We start from the raw sequence: 15,396 nt of genomic DNA on the forward strand, positions 1-15,396 counted from the left end.
GTTTCATAAACGATGTTGGACAGACTGTCAAGACGGTTCACCTCGTATTCCCACTAGTGGAATACACCGTTAATCACACAGTAACACCATGAGACCTTACCACCTTATATATTAGACTACGCTAAGTAAATCACAGGAGTCTTGGAGGGGGGAGCAATGAATGTGTCGCTGCTAACGATTCAGCCTGTAAAATAGAATTTGAGCAGAAACGGAAGTGGACTACAGCGCATTATTTAGACTCACCCGTGAGTTTCCGCCCACCTCTTCCTCCGACCAATAAGCAGAGCCGGCGCATCCTCCAGGGCCGCTGGAGTTCGCGGGAAATCCGCTGCTGTCGTGATCACATCAAACCTAATTGGACTCCGGATTAAACAACTGTCTTTGATACTAAATCAGTGTTTCATTAATCGATCCATTTTAGACTATTACGGTTCAAAACGGAGCAGTGACACAGCTCAAAATCGCCGTCTATTTAAGACTGCTGCCCTGGCTGCTATGCTAACATCCGACGCTAGTTAGCTTGCTAGGTTGTCATATCGGCTAACAGGAACGTTGTGCTGCATGCGATAGGACTCACAAAATACTGCTGACTAGAAAGAGACAAAGGGCTGCCGCTGTCAGGCACAAAACAGACTGTTAAAATGAGTCTGTTCAATCTAGACCGTTTTCGTTTTGACAAGAAGGCGGCGACGACAACGACAACAAACAAAGACGAGGATAGTGGGTCTAAAAGTCCAGAGTCTGAGAAGGAGAACAAGCCAGGTAACAAGCAGATGTTAAAGCTAGCTTATAATGCTGGTAGCCAGATGTGTCAGGCATGCTATTGGTTATTATTAACTGTCTTTTGCTGCGGGTCCGAATGACCAATTCCCGCAGTAATAGTGGGGTAACGTTAGGAACCCAAACTGTCATAGTATCTGATGTAAATTGAATATGCACATCTTTATTATTATAGTGAGATTATGTGCCTGTGTTGTAGCTGGGCAATACTGACATACTGAAATAGACAATGACCTTCTACTCTGCATCCTTTAAGACCAGAAAAAGATTACTCTCAGCATATATAACAACAATATTATAATGAGATCTCACATTCCAATACATCACCTACCTGTAGTCTAAGTAGGTGAAAAAGGGAAATGTATGGGGACATGGCACAAACAATTGATACATGATCCCTAAGCCTACCAGAGTTTCTGGAGGAGGCGGGTGCCCAATAAAATGATGTAGTTTAATGATACTGTCATTATTCTGTCATTACTTTGGAGTCTGATAGTGACTTGTGAAGACGCGGCCATTATTCTCAGGTGTCACTTTTTTTTGCTGTTTTCGCCCCACTTGCAACATGAACTAGATGGGAAGCCTAGCCTAAAGTCTACAGTATATGTACAGTATCTGTATATCATGATGAAGACATACTTTCACATGAGAGGCAAGCAGCAGAACATTGACATGTGCCATAAGACCAAACTAGCTGCAAACTTTGCAAATGAGCAAGACAGCATACCTTTACAAACAATTTTTGAAGTGCATCTAGTGCTACCGTGAATGCATCTGCTAACTGCTTTTTACCATTTTGCTTTCCAGCTCAGATGAAAGCTGTCAAACCCCCACCAAAATCCCACGCCCGAGGAGTGGTTTTTGAGGAAGTCCTTACTATTGACTTGGAGGAGGATGAAACAAAGACCAAAATATCATTAACTAGGAAATCCAAGTAAGTGTAAACTAAAATGACAAGATTTTCACTTTTTTTTCACATGCTGATTCGTACTGTTTTACAGTCTTGTTGTCTTTCTTCTTTAGGAATCCCATAGGGAAATCATCTAAAAATCTGGAATCAGATCATACAGATGACGAGGACAACGAATTGGAGGAGAAAATGAACAGACTACTAGAGATGTTTCCTCAGTTGCCAAGGACGGAGCTACTGGAGGTAAGTCGAGATAGAGCAGAGGCTTTGCAACTTTTCAGCACATACTCCAGGGATATCCCAAGCCAATTTACAGGATCTGTATTGTAGTGTTACTTGCTGTCAGACAAATCTTTATTGATTTTACTGACTTTATTGTAGACCAATTTTAGGCTAACTGTCTTGTCATGATAAAGTATTTAAATTATATATCAGCCAGCTATGATTTGGACACTGTTGACACAATCCCTTTTTTAATCTCTTGATTTTCTCTATTCTGTTTTAGGTCATTGGGAGCACAAGCACATTGGATGGGGCTGTAGCTGCATGCCTTCTAAAGTTTGGTGATAAAGAAGGTAAATAATTACTTTTTCATAGAGTCCATTACATGGACATTACAGTCCACGCTCAGTTCCACATGAATGAGAGTTAAACACTTTCCTGTGAGGCATTCTAGCATAAAGAAGGCTTAGTTTATAGTTGGAGAAAAATCATCAGCTACCAACAAAAACCCCATAAAGTAAAGTAAGTAAGGAGGAAGAGTTGTTAATTAACTTTTTTTGTGTTTCTGATAAGTTCAACAATGTTTGGCTCATTCTCAGGGCCATGAAGCAAATTCAAAACTTGATGCAAGAAGTTATTACTGAACCTGGTGTACAGGTGGAGAACAGTAAGAAACAATTCCAAATATGGGGAAAATGTTGCAGTAAAAACACTGCACTATGCATAAAAAATTATACCTGCCTAGCTGGCTGCTTTTCTTGATCAGTTGGCTGCTTTTGAGAACACTGGCTCTTTTGTCTTCTCAGCCCCAGACCAAGGCAGGAAGAGAAAGCAGGATGGATCCAGCAGTTCTCAGGACAGTGGTGAGATTCAACCCAGCAAGAAGAGGAGGCAATCAGTGGTGAGATTGTTAATGCTGCCTTCATAGTTTAAAACAATGGCATAATATGTACACATTTTCAAGATCCTGTCATTTTAATTTAAAGTACAAGTAAAGCCATTTTAAGTAATCTTTCCAATATTTCAACATACTGTATATTTTACACTGCATAAAAACAGTACTGTTGGTTTGTTGCTCATTATGCCCAAAAAAGCTGTTTGAAAAATGTCTTTTCTTTTTTTAAACAGACAGAAAACACAGATACACGTTTGCAAATATTTGTAAGAGAAACACAAATTATTATTTAATGAGGACTGATGCACAACAGACATAAGTGCAAGTTCTGCATAAGGATTAACATATTGATCATGTGTGGAGGGTGATGATGTAAACAATCTGCACTACTATCTTGGCTTTCCATTCACTGCCAAATGCAAATCTCAGTAGGTGGTAAGGGGTCACCCTCAGCTTTGTATTTACCTTTTATTGTATTTAAACCAAAAGGTTTCTGGTGAAGAAGATAATGAAGGCAAAGAGCCAAGCTGGGAGAAACAGGAAGCCATGGTCAGAAGACTTCAGAAAAAGTTTCCTGACCAGGACAAGGAGGTGAAGACACAAACACGCTTTGTTCCTGTCTGTAACACATTCATTTTAGTCCAGTCTGATTCTACCCTCTCAAACTGTATATACTCTACATAACATAACTGTACACTGTGTGTGTGATTGAGCCTATGAGTTTGTGAGGTCACAAATACAGTGATACAGTATAATGTGATGTTACAGAAGTCCAGAGGAAGGAAAGGGTATTGCTCTCCTCTCAGTTTTACCTTGCACAGTAGTAGTGGCTTTGCATCTTAAAAAGCACATTCAGCCCTCTAACTTTATGACAACTCACACACTACTTAAGCTGTGTTTCCATTTAATGGTGTATGCAGATTTTATGAAAACTCAATAAAATGTCCCAAAAATAGTCAATAGTTTAATGTAAAACAAAACCAGTTTCCCAAGTTCAGCAGAACTGCAGAGAGGAGTTTCAGTGTCAACATAGTCTTAACTGTTAGCGACTAAATTATTCAGTGAATGAATAAATACGTGGGGAGTGTTTATGTGTTTTGCTGCATCCCAAAACATCCAAACCTCATTGTCAACTATTATATTTAGGCATTGAGGATAAAACAACGAACTATGAATTTCAATCAGCAAGGTCTATTTATGTGATAGCATTTACAGACTATCTGCCTTATCTTTTGGGTCATGTGTTTGTCCATTGATGCCAAAGCAAAACAGACTGCTTGTCTATCATATTATAGCTACTTGAAATGATACCTGATTCTAGAAATTGATTTTACAGCCATGTCAGACCACAATGAAAAAAGAAAAAACTGGAGGCAGAGTTTGCGAGGCTGTTTGTAGAAACAGTGGTTCTTGTGTTTTAGCTCTGACCCTTGCTCATGTCTGTCTTGTTGTAGGAGCTGCGGATGGTGCTGCAGGAACACGACTGGAATGTTGAGGATGCTCTGCAGGTTCTACAAATGTTCTCAGACCCAGGTGCAAACACAACAGCTGCCATCTTTTCACTGACTTCATGTGGATATTAACCTTCATGTTCTTAACTCATTCTGATACTGATTCAGGCTCAGTTTTTGTTGTTTTCTGTTGTCAGATAATACCAGCTTCAGCTCACCTGAGACAGAAGAAAAGAAGTCCAGTAAATCCAAGAGCAAAGACAAGTCAAGCAGGGACCACAGAAAGCTGAAGCGCCACAAAGATCACGGAGACAGTAAAAACAGGAAAGATCGTAAGGACTCCAAATACCACAGAAATATTAGTGAAACAGAGGAGGACAGTATAGATGATACAGACGCTACAAAGGACAGTGAGGAGGATTCAGACTCTGAAGACAGCGACGGTTCCAAAAACAGGAGTAGCACTTCCATTCTGTCTTCATGGCTTAAAAAAAGATCCGATTCAGTATCCTCATCCTCCTCTGTCAAGAAAACAACTACCTCTTCCTCCCTGAAGCCATCGTCCTCTTCCTCTACTGCTCAGATGCTGTCCAGGTTTGCCAGTGGGACCAGTATAGCTAAGAAGCAGGCAGCAGAGAGAAAGAGGAAGGCGCGTGCCTCAGATGAACATGTCAGTTCTGAGGGAGAAAATAACGATGAAGAGGACACAGTTAGCAGCGAGTTTGAGGACTCTGATGAAGAGCTGGACTCTAAAGGTGGCATGACAGATCTGAAGAAAGAGATCCTCAAGTTTTTCCAGGATGCATCTATAGATGAGCTGTCACTGATCGCTGGGTGTTCGGTTAAAAAGGCCCAGAAGATTGTGGAACTGAGACCCTTTGATAGCTGGCAAAGCCTGGTGAGAGAATGTGTGTGTGTGAATGTTTCTAAACAAATGAGACAAGAAACACCAAATAGACATCATGCAGGAACAGTTTGTACAAGTTATCAATGGGAAAAGTTGTAAAAAGAAAGCGCTACAGTCAGTCATAGTCTAAAATCATCCTGCTGAACACCTGGAAAATGACTTTGTGACCTGCTGAGTTTCATTCACACAGTATTTACTTATTGAGCGCACTACACCATGGTCTTCTGTGTAGATACAAGACATTCTTTACAAGCTGTTGAATAGCAGTACTCTTCACCTCCTGACATATCTCACCTCATGCTCTTTTTTTTCATTTTCCAAACATCTATCTGTCATCAGAGAGTAAATATTAACAGTAATGGTGCATAATAATTATGGATGGATGTCATTTTGCAATAATAGGGCAGTGAAATATTTAATATCTTTGTATAAACCAAACTCAACGATAAGGTAGTGTTGTTAGCACCTTTTACCATGTGTGTTTCTTTTTGTAAGGTGTTCCTCAAGATGGGCTTAAAAGAGTCACACTTCAGATGTGTTTTCTCTGATCATAGGTGTTTGAAACCTGGCAAGGCAGGACAGTCTGCTTTTCAGACTGTGAAGTTATTCAGTGATTCTCGAACATTTTGTCCCTATCCACCGTCAGGTCCTCTAATAATTTATCAGAGTACTTATTATTAGATTGTGCAGTAGTAGTCAATGGGTACCGTCTAGATACTTGACATATTGTGTGCATTTTAACAGCATGTTCTGTCCTCTTCAGGTTGACGTCTTCCATAAGGACAATGGACTGTCAGAGGACTTACTGCTGGGCTGCAGAGTCGTCCTCAAAGAGCGGAATGTTGTCCAGGGGCTCATGTCCAAATGTGAGACCATTTCCTCAAAAATGGTCAAACAAGTCACTGAGGTGATGGAGAAGGGCACAGGGGCCATGAAACAGCCCAGCGTACTCAACAGCCAGTGAGTGAAATGCACATACTATAAATAATGAACAGTCCATAAAATGGTGAAATTAGTAAATTAAAAAAAAAAATAGGCGCAATCATATACTCAGCCAGCCCTCTTTAAATAACCTCAGAGGTGTAGGAAGAGCCGGAATTTTTTTTCATCTTGCAAACACTTTTCTTTTTACCAACTCTGTTACTTGTTTCATAGGATAAACCGTTCATTCAATGTGCTAATTCTTAGAAAGCATGCTAATACATTAAAGGCAGAATGAGGAGGATTTTCCCAAAAAATAAACAATGTGTAGACTCATACAAAAATAATCCCTCTCAATCATCATTAAACCTTTGTGCTGGTGTCTGTATCTGCCTGTATTTTCTTATTTTGCCATGTTCGGAACGTTTCTGGGTGTCAACCTTTGGGCAGTGGTGTGTAGCCTCCAGCCAATAACAGCTCGCAGACTGTGTGGTCGGTTACATCGACCAGGTTACATCACTGTGTCTGTCTCTGTCCTCTGCTCTCTGCTCAAAATCCTTCCCGCAGGGTTGGGCGAAGGTGTGGCCATGTTTATTTGTGCTTTAGAACATAACCGCTGTGAAACAATCAGAACATAAAGTTTTATTTATCTGTTTCACTGCTTTGTTCTCACTAACACCGCTGCCTCTCGTCATTCACTCTCTTGCTCCCTCGACCACCGCTCTCTCTCTCTCTCTCTCTCTATCCCGTTGTGCCGGGGAGGAGGGGCCAACTTTGAATCGTTTCTTAAACATCAACCAACATATCCTACTCATTCTACTTTTAAGGAGTTTTCTGGCAATTTATGCCCATACGATTAACTTGCTGTTTCTGTGACAGAGCGTTCCTGTCACTGAATGCGGGTAGCGCACACACCAACACATAGTCGCACATACACACTTGCACTGAACATTCACTCATTCTCCATTCCACTATGTTGGTGTGCAGAGTAGGTAGTCCCCATTATTCATCTTAACAGTGTAGTAGATCGCCAAGGTGCACACTTGGTAGTTCTGCCTTACTCTTACCAAACGTTGTCTCTTACCATTGTCTGCTCACCTCTCTGTGTGTTTGCGGGCTTCCCTGATCCAAACAGTGGCAGAGTCCAGTCAGCTGTTTAATACTATTGTAACCAGGGTGCATTCAGATGTCATAATGCTCATGTGATTATAAATTATTTCTGCGTGAAACTATATTTTACGGCTGATCAGTGTCTTGTTTGGGAAATGTATAATTTTTCAATGTATAAATTTTGTTTATTTGAGGAACAATTTAATACTCTGATGATGAGAGAATTACATTTATTTCAGTATCAATAATCAATTAGCCTGACGGGAAGGGCTTCAGATTTTTAAAGCGCCTCCTCAAGGGTGGAGGAGTCCGTCTCAATTGGGTTACAGAAAAGGTAACATCTACTGATTTACTCCTGAGCTTTAAAGTAATTGCAGAACAGTTATGTTTCTAACTTATTTATATTTTGTTGTACATAGGCTTTAGTTTTTTCCCCACATTTTTTTGTAAATATATTTTGCACAAATCTACACTTTGGGAGGCCAACACAAGAAATTTCATCCATCACTATATCTGCCACTACGCCTGTGTTCCCTTTTTGAGAGGGTCAAGGTAGAACCCTGTGACAGTTTCATTGATGTTACAATAGTTTTTAATTTTTATATCCATAAATGATGCATTAGGACTTATTGGTGACTCACAATATGCGTTTTTATAATTAGGGATACAATTCTCAGTCTGTTATTGGTTGTCTTTCAGGTTGCAGCTGAAACCCTATCAGCTGATTGGTCTAAAGTGGCTGCTGCTTCTGCATGAGCACAAACTGAGTGGTATCCTTGCTGATGAAATGGTAAGGCAACCAGTCTAGGACCTGTGGGAAGTGACAGAGTGCACTACCAACATTTGTGAGATGTTGATCACGAGCCCTCACAAGTCAAAAACAAATGAAAAACCCTAAATGTAACCATTTAAAAATTCAAGCAGAACAGCAGGCGCTTAGAGCTTGTTTAAGTCACCACTCGATGAGTGTTACTATGTCAGTATCAAAGCGTGTTTTGTGTGGATATGTCACCATCCTGCAGGTGAATAAACAATCACAAAGTACAGGGAAGAAAGAAACTGAGTAAAAGCAGCAGAGAGTTGCATTTGTTGTTTTAGCCCCAAGATAGTGAGAGAACTTTGATTTGTATAGTTTAGTAAAGCTGCAGTGCTGTTGAAGTCTGTCAGGACGTTTTCTGTTTATACTGGTAGTACGTGCTCTGAAACACAGATGTTTAAATATCTTTTTTGTCTGTCCACCTGGCTCTTTCTTTATGTCTTTATCTTTGTGTTTGATATCTGACTGACTCTGTATCTCTCCATCTCTTGTCCTCTTTCACTTTGTCTTTCACTATTTCTCTCAGGGTTTGGGGAAAACTATCCAGGCTATAGCGTTTCTGTCCCAGCTATACCAGAATGGAATAGATGGGCCTCACCTCATCACTGTGCCGTCCTCTACACTGGGTAATCTCCACAAATCACACACTTGGCTATCTTGCTTCATATTATATAATAACAACATACATGTAGATAATAATGTTTATTTAATATATATATGTTATTATTTTTTTTTAGTCTGTGTTTCTTAAACTTCTTGGAGCTCATTTTTTTGCTTTAGAAAATTGGCACTTAAAAAAAAAAATATTATATTTGTGATTAATGCTGATTTCATTCTCTCTGTCTTGTAGATAACTGGATCAGAGAGCTGAAGCTGTGGTGTCCAAGCCTCAAAGTTCTAATCTATTATGGTATGTCTCGTCATTCATCTTTTCACATTGAAATCTCACATGTTGGCTTCCTTATGTGAACCCTGCAATTGATCTGGGAACCTATTTAAGTGTTCACTGTGATCAAGCGTGCACAGAGATAGCTGATGAGGACTCAGTGTAGTGTAGAACAGTGTCTTAGCCTATGTTCAGACCAACAATAGCACTGTAGCAAAACCCAGCATGAAGCTGCATTGATATGGGGTATAAGTAGAAGATGAAACATAAACCAGAAAGTCCAGTTCAGGAAGACTTTTGAAACCCTGAGCCACCACAATGCAGTTTGCGTTCCGTTGAGGCAAGGTATCCATCTCTGGAAAGTTGTGCCTGATGTGTGAGCTTGCACTTATTTCACTGTTCATTGTTGGAACCTTCTGTGTCATCATGTATTTTTTGATGCAGTGCTGTTGTCGGTGTGTACACAGCCTTATTCAGGGTCTTTTCACAGTTTTGAGACAACCAGAGTGTGTACCCATATGTTCTTTGCAGGATCTGTGGAGGACCGCCGCTACCTCAGGCACGACATCCTCAATGAAGATGTTGAGTTCAACGTCATTGTGACCACGTGAGCAAACGCACACGCCCTCCATCATATTTTACAGATTGTTACAGCAAAGGTGCTACTGGAAGACTAAATCAGTGCTGGCGGCCATGAAGAGCCTCAAGCAACTTGCCACTCACACCTGAACACAAAGTGAATGAGTGCTTTTGGATGATCCTGTTATGCTTTGTTTTACAGGTATAACTTGGCCATAGGAAACGATAATGACCGCAGTCTTTTCCGTAAGCTGCGTCTGAAGTATGCTGTGTTTGATGAAGGTCACATGCTGAAGAATATGAACACTATGCGCTACCGCCACCTTATGGCTATTAACGTTAGTTCACTGACATTTTGTAATTTATTTTATCATATCTGCAATCAGAATCCTTTGCTTTTCTATCCTTTACATCCAGAACTATTGCACATAACAGTTCAGGATGTCTCTTTCTCTCTCTCTTTCCCTGTAGGCAGAGCATCGCTTGCTGCTGACAGGAACTCCTTTACAAAATAACCTCTTAGAGCTGATGTCTCTCCTGAACTTCATTATGCCCTCTATGTTCTCCAGCTCCACCACACAGCTCTCCAAAATGTTTTCTATGGTAAGTGTGTGAGTGTGTGTGTGTTACATCATCAGCTCAGTTAGTTTGGACAGATGGTAGATCTGCCATTTGATGACTGATGGCACCAAATAACTGCATGCACACCTCTTGGGAATACAAGCCTGTCCTCTTATGTTCTAAACTGATTCAGTGTTGAATTATAATCAGTCAGATGTTCTGGTGTGAAAGCTTGGATTTGAAATGCTGAAACACAGCTCAGATTATAGCAACACTCCTGGTACTTAATACAATAGCAGACTGAGAAGACGCCTTCACTTTGACGTCTTACCTTGATTGCATGTCCTGGCCCTCCTCTGTCCTTTAGTACCTTGAAATTATTTATTTCACAAGTGTGAAAAACAACAGAAATGTTTTGTTTTGCAAGCTATATAACCTGCCCAGAAATATCTTTTTTGTTTCTTTGGGTTTTTTTTTTTTTTTTTTTTGGCCCATCTGACCAAAGTGTTTAACGTTGTGTGTCATGTGTCAGAAATCCCATGAGGAGCAGAGCCGCTTTGAGAGGGATCGTATTTCTCAAGCCAAACTCATCATGAAACCTTTTATCCTCCGAAGAGTCAAGAGCGAGGTGAGTTGATCTGGCAAAGGTATGGTGTAAATATTATGTATTTTTAAGTTGTGTTCTGTAGGGAAATCTGGCATAAAAATGACCTCAGTCTCCCAGTTTGAAATTTTTACCACTTTCAGTTTTTGCTCCAACAACTATAAAAATACAGGCAAAATTTTCATTTGGAGGGTTTTAATTGGTTCCCCTGCATCCAACTATGTTGATCCATTTAATCATAAACAACTTAATTTCTTCAGCATTTGTTACTTATTTCAGTGTTCTGCCAAAGCACACTTGCAGCGTCACACAAACAGATTTTGTAGGGCATTACCATTTGCTAAATGATGGTTATAATGAGAGTAATTGTAGTTCAAATCCTGTGTAAGTATTGTGAATAACTAACGGTCTTTCCTTTTTCCAGGTCCTCAAGCAGCTGCCAGCCAAGGAGGAGAAAGTAGAGTTCTGCTCAATGAGTGAGAAACAGCAGGTTCTCTACCAGACCCTCTTAAAAAAACTCAAGACTTCCGTCAATTGCGAGAGTAAGCCTGATTTACTGCTTCCTATTGTATATCACAGTATTATTTTGTACAAATAAGAGAAATTAATGTGTGGTTAATAATTTCCCTCATGCCTTTTCTCTACAGAGCGCGAGTTGTGTAATGTGATGATGCAGTTGAGGAAGATGGCCAACCACCCTCTGCTTCATAGACAGTACTACACCACAGAAAAGCTCAAAGCCATGAGCAAACTCATGCTCAAGGTCAGTCCTGCTCCATGACTAGCCCTTGTTTTTTTTCTTTTCTGCTGTGTTTTTTGCATCCAAGGTCTTTTGTCAAGAATCTTCTCTGAGTTGTGCACGAGGCTTGCTGGCTGATGACACCAAGCATTCGAATGACTTTGTCTTAAAGTATTTGGATAGTGGTTAACTATATTAACCAAACAGGTTAAACATAAATGAACATAGAACATATTCACCCTAACAGTGTTGGTGCCAACTTTACCCCACCACAGCTGGATAGAGATTTTTGTGTTAACATTATACTGTATAATCTGAATTATTCAATCTTCCATTTGTTTGTTATTCCACACTAATCTCCCTCTTTTTACTCTTCCCTCTGTAACGTGTTTGGGCTATGTCTCTGCCCCCTCATGTTGAATGTTTCCTCCATTCATCTTTCTCTCCCTCCACAGGAGCCAACTCACTTTGATGCAGACGCTGCTCTGATCCAGGAGGACATGGAAGTGATGTCAGACTTTGAGCTGCATCGTCTGTGCCAGCAGTACTCCTCCATCAGCTCCTACCAGCTCGAAAACAATCTGCTGCTTGACTCTGGGAAATTCCACCACCTCACGGAGCTGCTGGCCTCACTTAAGAACAACGTAAATACAAATGTGCAGAACCATGTCTGTGGTACATGCAGGAGGAGTGCAGACTGCACAGATAAAAAGATGATGTAGTATAACTTTCCTTTTAATCCTACAGGGAGACCGAGTGGTATTATTCAGTCAGTTCACCATGATGCTGGACATTGTGGAAGTGCTGCTGAAACATCTTAAGCATCGTTACGTCAGACTGGATGGATCCACACCCATAGCCGACAGGTCAGAGATGTACAGTACATTGAAGTTAGATCAGTTGTACCCAACAAGGTGGACTCATTTAATCTTATTAATTCAAAATCTTACACAAATCTACTTAGTCGTCCCTGCTGCAAACAGCATCATTTTCTCTATTACACTGCATCCTTTATAATGGGATTAATGCATATGAGTACATTGTGATTTTGATGCTAAAATGATATAATGGTTAACCCTCAGCTTATTCAATGATTATAGCATATCTGTTATTCTAGCTGTTACTTCAGGATGAAAAATTATGGTGTCAAATTGAGGAAAATGGAAGCAGGTGTTTGGTATTAAACTTAATCAACATTCCATAAATTGTGTAACATGTAATGGTTAAAATGATTTCTTTGTCCTGCAGGATTGTGTTGATTGATGAGTTCAACACGGATCCTGACATATTTGTGTTCCTGTTGTCAACACGTGCTGGTGGCCTAGGCATTAACCTCACCTCAGCTAATGTTGTCGTCCTACATGACATCGACTGCAATCCCTACAATGACAAGCAGGCAGAGGACAGATGTCACCGTGTAGGCCAGACCAAGTGAGACAGAATCTGTATAATACTCTGTTTTACCCGAAGAGGTCTTGTAATTGGCATTCCCTTCAATATCAGTTGGACAAAAAACATTTCTGCTTTATGCATGCAGATTCTGATGGGTTTGAAATCTCAGAATAATACAGTAGGTATTAACTGTAATTACAGAACCTCCTCAGGTAAAAATGTTCGCCTTCAGAACTGTGCTTAATGTATTTATTTACTGTAGTGACTAATGTACCTCACTGTGGATGTCAGGACTGTACAGGTGATTAAGCTGATCAGTAAGGACAGCATAGAGGACTGCATTCTGCAGCTGGGCCAGAAGAAACTAAAGCTGGAGCAGGACATGACTGCTGCTGAACAGGGTAAGGAGATGTGTACACATACGCTTTCTTGACTGCATGCACACAATCTCTGTAATAAATACATTAAATTGATCGAATTTTACTATGCAATCTAAATAATCAAAACAACAACAAAAAAGCTGTGATCATTTCTTTAGGTAATGTTTGTTATAGCACAGTAAATACTCACCTACTTACAGTAAATAGCAGACTTTTGCAAGACTTTAACAAATCAATGATAAGGCGTTCACCAGTGAGGAAAGAGGTCAAGCAGATTCCAGCACTGCTCTGCTACTTCCAGCTCTGTTTATGAGGGTCCACAGCACCAGAAACCCTGTAGAGATGGCAATAATGAAATATCTTTCCCTAACCCCTAAGCAAATATTTATTGTTGAAAGTCTCTTGAATGGTTTATCTAAAAGTCAAAAATGTAATATTCAAAATAGTTGATCCAGCAGTTGGAGCAACTTGGAAGATATGATGAAGTCCCAGGAATTTTCCTGTGTAACTACAGTTTGAACAGATCTGTAAAATTCCTGGGTTAAATAATATCATGAGCAGACATCACAAATCAGACATGCAATACATACGTGTTTGTAAGTGTGTATACATGTTGTGTATACAGAAATAACAATAGTAAAATTACAATGTGGAGAAACTATTCCCAATATTGGGTAAATAAACTACAGATATGTATAAAGAATAAGGATCAGAGAAGAGAAGCAGCCTCCAGGTGCCACCAAGCACTGGTGTAGGACTGTAGGCAATAAATCTAGAACTTAACTAATTTCTGGGCGCACAACGTTTGAACAAGGTGACTTGCTAAGAACTCTAACCTTCTGAATTATTTACAAATGAAAAAAAATAAAGCATCATGTGTTCTTTAGGTGGTGAGGGGACCATACCTGAAGATATGGCATCTTTGCTGAAAGCCTCACTGGGACTGTGATACGCAAACACATGAAACTTGAGACTGTACAAATACTTTTTTGATGGCATTCCTGTGATTCTGGGTAGACTTGAGTGTTCTGACTGAACACACACACTCTTGTGTTCATACTGGAAAACTGAGAACCTTTTGCTGCAAAAAAGGTTCTGATGTTGAGATCTGATTTACTGTGTAGCATGGTAGCTGTGCCTAAAACACTATTTTTACATGCACACAGTTTTTGCTCCTACTCTGATTACGAGACCAGTATATAAAGGCAAAACAAAAATATTGCCCTTATAATATTATGCACTGCACATGTTACGCAAGGGTCTCAAGCTGTAGAAACTTGAAAGAAAGTAGTGTTTCTAAGTTCTAAGTTCAGCATGTATTGGAGTACACCATCGAACACATTTGACTGAATGAAAGTATCATAATTTAAGTTCACATTACCCATGCAGTCTTGTATTATTCACATTCAGATACAGGTACTGTATGCCGGTAAGGAAGAAAATGATGCTTACTGGCAGTCTGTGATGGATGAAATATTCCAAATTCTAGTACTGAAATTGTGCTTACATACTCGAAAAGGTGGTGCACGAGAATGGAAAAGATTTAGTTTTACCATCCTTCATACCAGACAGTGTTGCATCTTGCCTGTTGTACTTGCCAGTTCTTAAAAAAAATAGTTTTGTTTTGCTGCTATGATCCACAGCAACATTTGAACAGCAGCAGGTAGGACAAGTATACTGAAAATGTTGATATTCACACTGATTTCTTCTGCTACCATGGCTGATCAAACATTTTTGACAGTTGTGGCTACATCAAAAAATCAGCCAAGTATCTGGAAATTGTATTCTCTGTCACTGTAAGTGTAATGTGTTGAGTTTCATCCTGATGTCATATCTTTAAGTAAATTTTTCGGCAAGGGCAAACTGATTTGACCTTTTTTGACTGAAGATACATGGTTGTGTGGGTGTAGTCGATGAATTTAATACACAATTATTCCAGTTTTTCTAGTGTGTAAAATGAGAAAAACTAAAACAAAAATATGAAATAGAATGTCTTTAATAAATATGGTGCTTGAATTGGTTCCTCTACTCCTTTAAATATCTTCAGCCAAGCGACACAGAAGCTGATGATTTGATGAAGCAGCTGCTGCATTCATAAACTATAGAAGTGGCTAATGTGTTGTAAGTGTACAAGTGTTACAGTAAAAGTTTTACAAAGTCATTTGTATGTTTTTAAGGTTCCTGTTTGAACTGAATAATAAAAATTGGAATAAACGTTTGTGTGTTCATACCTACGGTGGTT

The 15,396-nt window shown here is 39.7% G+C and overlaps 1 protein-coding gene across 1 annotated transcript; it reads left to right on the plus strand.

Annotated features, from left to right (window-relative positions):
• Window positions 1–258: 258 nt before the first annotated feature.
• smarcad1a (SWI/SNF-related, matrix-associated actin-dependent regulator of chromatin, subfamily a, containing DEAD/H box 1 a) lies at window positions 259–15,368 on the plus strand. The gene is made up of 23 exons (XM_044196629.1): window positions 259–762; window positions 1,588–1,714; window positions 1,804–1,933; window positions 2,196–2,265; window positions 2,719–2,813; window positions 3,297–3,398; window positions 4,262–4,340; window positions 4,456–5,156; window positions 5,929–6,125; window positions 7,896–7,986; window positions 8,540–8,639; window positions 8,864–8,923; window positions 9,431–9,506; window positions 9,681–9,816; window positions 9,950–10,081; window positions 10,572–10,667; window positions 11,068–11,185; window positions 11,291–11,406; window positions 11,838–12,026; window positions 12,130–12,248; window positions 12,631–12,813; window positions 13,066–13,175; window positions 14,042–15,368. The coding sequence occupies exons 1-23, from the start codon at window positions 642–644 to the stop codon at window positions 14,101–14,103; spliced, it is 3,210 nt and encodes a 1,069-aa protein (XP_044052564.1). The 5' UTR covers window positions 259–641; the 3' UTR covers window positions 14,104–15,368.
• Window positions 15,369–15,396: the final 28 nt, after the last annotated feature.

This window comes from Siniperca chuatsi, linkage group LG5, assembly GCF_020085105.1.
Source record: "Siniperca chuatsi isolate FFG_IHB_CAS linkage group LG5, ASM2008510v1, whole genome shotgun sequence".
Classification (NCBI taxonomy): Eukaryota; Metazoa; Chordata; class Actinopteri; order Centrarchiformes; family Sinipercidae; genus Siniperca; species Siniperca chuatsi.